Source organism: Rhincodon typus, chromosome 5, assembly GCF_021869965.1.
Source record: "Rhincodon typus isolate 14 chromosome 5, sRhiTyp1.1, whole genome shotgun sequence".
Taxonomy (NCBI): Eukaryota; Metazoa; Chordata; class Chondrichthyes; order Orectolobiformes; family Rhincodontidae; genus Rhincodon; species Rhincodon typus.
Window position 1 is genome coordinate 1,258,718 of NC_063336.1, and position 5,050 is coordinate 1,263,767.

General features: G+C 45.4%; 1 protein-coding gene across 1 annotated transcript in view; it reads right to left on the bottom strand.

Moving 5' to 3' along the window:
• The window catches only part of LOC125483089 (dynein axonemal heavy chain 6-like), a 343,417-nt gene that overhangs the window by 19,690 nt on the left and 318,677 nt on the right, over positions 1–5,050 (bottom strand). The window contains 1 exon segment of the mRNA XM_048596614.1: positions 679–1,146. Within this exon segment, the coding sequence (XP_048452571.1) occupies positions 679–1,146 (468 nt within the window).

Genomic DNA, 5,050 nt, shown 5'->3' on the forward strand with positions numbered 1-5,050 from the left:
CTCACCCTCACTGTGAATGCAGTATCCCACACTCTCACTGTGAATACAGTACTCAACACCCTGACTGTGAATACAGTATCCCACACCCACACCCTGACTGTGAATACAGTATCCCACACCCTCACTGTGAACACAGTATCCCACACCCTCACTGTGAATACAGTATCCCACACCCTCCCCGTGAATAGTTTCCCACACTCTCACTGTGAATACAGTATCCTACACCCTCATTGTGAATACAGTATCCCACACCCTCACTGTGAATAAAGTATCCTACACCCTCACCCTCCCCGTGAATACAGTTTCCCACACCCTCACTGTGAATTCAGTATTCCACACCGTCACTGTCAATACAGTATCCCACACCCTCACCCTCACTGAGAATACAGTATCCTACACCCTCACTGTGAATACAGTTGCCCACACTCTCACTGTGAATACAGTATCCCACACCCACACTGTCACTGTGAATACAGTATCCCACACCCACACTCTCACTGTGAATACAGTATCCCACACCCTCACTGTGAATACAATATCCCATATCCACACCCTCACTGTGAATACAGTATCCCATACCCACCCCCTGTCTCTGATTACTGTATCCCACACCCTCACTATTGAATGTCTGTGGCAGACCCCAGTGAGAAGCTACCAGTGATTTGAGTTGCGAGATACCTTGTACGTATTCTCGGTCAGTGTGTTCATCATGTTCTGTAAGTAGGATTTGAAGCCGATGTGCATCCTTGCTTTGCTGGACATTAAGTTGCTGTACTGACTGGCTGAGCGTTTTAATTTACCCGTGCGTCGGATGTATCCTGACTGTGGCCTTCTGGTGTGTGGTTTGTGCATGTCACTGACTGACTCAGTGAAGATCTTCATGAACCAGTGTAGGGAGAACTGGTACATACAGTTCAGCTTCGCTAACTCATCCATTACGAAGTACATGACCGAGCCCCGGGTTGCCATTGGCAAATATTTCTTGCGAGCAGCCATGATTTTCCTCTCATTTTCTTCTGAGGCCTCAATTCGCAGTTTAATCTCTTTGGACATGTCTTTTGACTTTTGAAGGGTATCGATGAGGTCCTGGTCATCTAGAATATGCCCTATGGATACGAAGATGATATGGTTATAAAATCTGCAGTACTGAAAAGCACTTGTTAGACCTCAGCTGGAGTAATGTGTACAGTTCTGGGTGCTCCACTATAGGAGATGTGTGAATGCATTAGAGAGAGTACAGAGGAGATTTCCAACAATGGTTCCCGGTTGAGAAACTTCAGTCACAGGAATAGATTGAAGAAGTCAGGACTATTCTTCTTGGAGAGAATAAAGCAGAGAGGAGATTTGATAGATGTTTTGAAAATTATGAGTGGGTTAGATAGTGTAAATGAGAGGAGCTGTTTCTACTTGTAGATTTAAAGTGATGGATAAATGAAGCAGGGCCAATGCGAGATAAAACCATGTTCACACAGTGAGTAGTTAGGGTATGGAATACACTGCCTGGAAACGTGGGGGACTCAGGTTCAATTGAGGCAGTCAAGAGAATACTAGATGGGTATTTAGATAGAAATGTGCAGGGAAATGGGGAGAAAAGCAGGAGATTGGCACTGGCTAATAGAACCAGGGTAAGCATAATGGGCTCAATAGGTTCTTTCTGCACCAGAATGATTCTGTGACATTTTGGAAGAATGTTAACATTCTGAGCTCTTTCACATGTTGTAGTTCTAAGAAATCCAGTGGTTTCTGCCCCACATACACCTCGATTAGTGAACTTAAATTTAGGAATAGGAGTAGGCCTTTTCACCCACCAGGATCATCAAATGAGATCATGATTGATCTGATAATCCTCAACTCCACTTTCCTGCCTTTTTCCCATAGTCCTTGTTTCCCTCACCGATTAAAAATCTGTCTATCTCAGCCTTGAATAGAATTAATGACCCAACATCAACAGCCATTGTGGTTAAACAAAAATTCCATAGATTCACTCCCCTCTGAGAGAAAAAATTCCTTAATCTCTGACTTCAATATGTGATCCCTTACTCTGAAATTATACTAAATACAAGCCGAAAGAACTGCGGATGCTGTAAATCAGAATCAAAAACAAAGTTGCTGGATAAACTCAGCAGGTTGGGCAGCATTTGTGAAGGAAAAAACAGAGTTCACGTTTCGGGTCCGGTGACCCTTCCTCGGAACTGTTCTTGTATGTTTTAATAAAGTTTCTCTATTTTTTCTTAGTTTTCTAAACGCCAATGAGTACAGGCCAACCTACTCAACCTTTCCACATAACAGAGTCCCTCCATACCTGGTATCAGCTGATTGAACCTTCTCTAGGTCGTATCCACTTCAGTGTATCCTAACTCAGACAAGCGGCCCAAATCTGTTCATAGTATTCCAGCTATGGTCTTACAAGTGCCTTGCACAGTTTTAGCAAGATCTCCTTATTTTTATTCCCTTTGAAATAATGGCCAGCATTCCATTTGTCTTCCCAGGGGCCCAATGAACTTGGATGCTCGCTTTTTGTGATTTATGCTTGAGGACTCCCAAACCTCTCTGTTCTGCAGCCTTCTGCAGTCTTTCTCATTTTAAATAATATTCAGCTCCTCTATTCTTCCTGCGAAAGTGTATAATCTCATATTTCCCCACATTATATTCCACCTGGAATCAATGCTGGGGACCACAACTGTTTACAATACTTGGAGGAAGGAAGTGAAGGTTAAGCAAGTTGGCAAGTGGAGTGCAATGTGGGAAAATTGCAGTTTTTGCAATCTGTAATTCAATTTGCACTTGACATTGTTCATTTTGGAAGGGAAAGCAAAAGAACAGAGTATTATTTAAGTGGAGAGAAACTGCAGAAAACTGCAACACAAAGGGACTTGGGGATATTTGTGCACAAAACATAGAAAGCTAGCATAAGAGATAACAAGGTGCAGAACTGGATGAACACAACAGGCCAAGCAACATCAGAGGAGCAGGAAAGCTGACGTTTCGGGCCTAGACCCTTCTTCAGAAATGGGGGAGGAGAAGGGGGTTCTGAAATAAATAGGGAGAGAGGGGAAGGCGGATAGAAGATGGATAGAGGAGAAGATAGGTGGAGAGGAGACAGACGGGTCAAAGAGGCGGGGATGGAACCAGTAAAGGTGAGTGTAGGTGGGGAGTTAGGAAGGGGATAGGTCAGTCCAGGGAGGACGGACAGGTCAAGGGGGTGGGATGAGGCTAGTAGTTAGGAGATGGGGATGGGGCTTGAGGTGGGAGGAGGGGATAGGTGGGAGGAAGGACAGGTTAGGGAGGCTGGGACAAGCTGGGCTGGTTTTGGGATGTTGTAGGGGGAGGGGAGATTTTGAAGCTTGTGAAGTGCACGTTGATACCATTGGGCTGCAGGGTTCCCAAGCGGAATATGAGATGCTATTCCTGCAACCTTTGGGTGGCATCATTGTGGCACTGCAGGAGGCCCAGGATGGACATGTCGTCTGAGAAATGGGAGGGGGAGTTGAAATGGTTTGCGACTGGGAGGTGGAGTTGTTTTGTCCGAAGCGAGTGCAGGTGTTCCACAAAGCGGTCCCCGAGCCTCCGCTTGGTTTCCCCGATGTAGAGGAGGCCACAACGGGAACAGCGGATGCAGTATACCACATTGGCAGATGTGCAGGTGAACATCTGCTTGATGTGGAAATTCTTCTTGGGGCCTGGGATGGGGGGGAGGGAGGAGGTGTGGGGGCAGGTGTCGCACTTCCTGCGGTTGCAGGGAAAAGTGCCGGGTGTGGTGGGGCTGGAGGGGAGTGTGGAGTGGACAAGGGAGTCACGGAGCGACTCACCTTTACTGGCTCCATCCCCGCCTATTTGACCTGTCTGTTTCCTCTCCACCTATCTTCTCCTCTATCCATCTTCTATCTGCCTCCCCCTCTCTCCCTATTTATTTCAGAACCCCCTTCCCCTCTCCCATTTCTGAAGAAGGGTCTAGGCCCGAAATGTCAGCCTTCCTGCTCCTATGATGCTGTTTGGCCTGCTGTGTTCATCCAGCTCTACACCTTGTTATCCTACATATCACATGTTATGGGCCATGTGAGGATGGCAGATTTCCTTCCTTAAAGGACATCAGTGAACCAGATGAGATTTTCCAACAACTAGTTCTAGTTTCATGGTCACATTAGACTGTTAATTCCAAACATCTATTGAATTATAATTGCCCCACTGCCATGGTGGGATTCGAACCCAGATTCCCAGAACATTCACTGAGTTTCTGGATTAACAGTCTAACAGGAATACCACCAGATCATTGCCTCGCTGGTTATTCTCAGCACTTGCCTTCTCAACTCTTTTTGTGTCATCTGCAAACTTGACGATAGTACATTCAATTTCCTCATTCGAGTCATTAACATATACTGCAATAATTGTGGCCCCAGCACTGGTCCCTGTGGCACTCCACGAGTTACAGGCTGCCATTCTGAAATTGCCTCTGTTATTCCAACTCTCAGCCTTCAATTCGTTAGCCAGTCCTCTATCCATGCTTATACACTGCCCCCAACACCATGGGCTTTGCTCTTACTAAGTAGCCTCATGCATGGTGCCATATTAGACATCTTCTGCATTTCCAACAACAATGCATCCACTGCTGCCCCTTCATCTATCCTGCTTGTTACTTCCTCAAAGAAATCTAGAAAATTTGTCAGACATAATTTCACCTACATGAACGCATGCTGATGCTGCTGGACCATGTTTTGTATTTCTAAATGCTCTGCTGTTATATCCTTTAGATTAAACTCTAAACTTTTCCCAAAGATAGATGATAATCTAACTGGCCTGGGGACCTGTACCTGTCTCTCCTTCCATTTTTGAATAAAGGTACTACATCGTGAGGTTTCCAATCATCTGGATGTTGCTTCTAGAATTTAAGGATTCTTGGAAGATTACTACTAGTGCATCCACTGGTTCTGTAGTGACTTCCTTTACCACGTCGTCACTGTGTATACAGTATCCCACACCCTCACTGTGTATACAGTATCCAACAACCACACCCTCACTGTGAATACAGTATCCCACACCCTCACTGTGAATA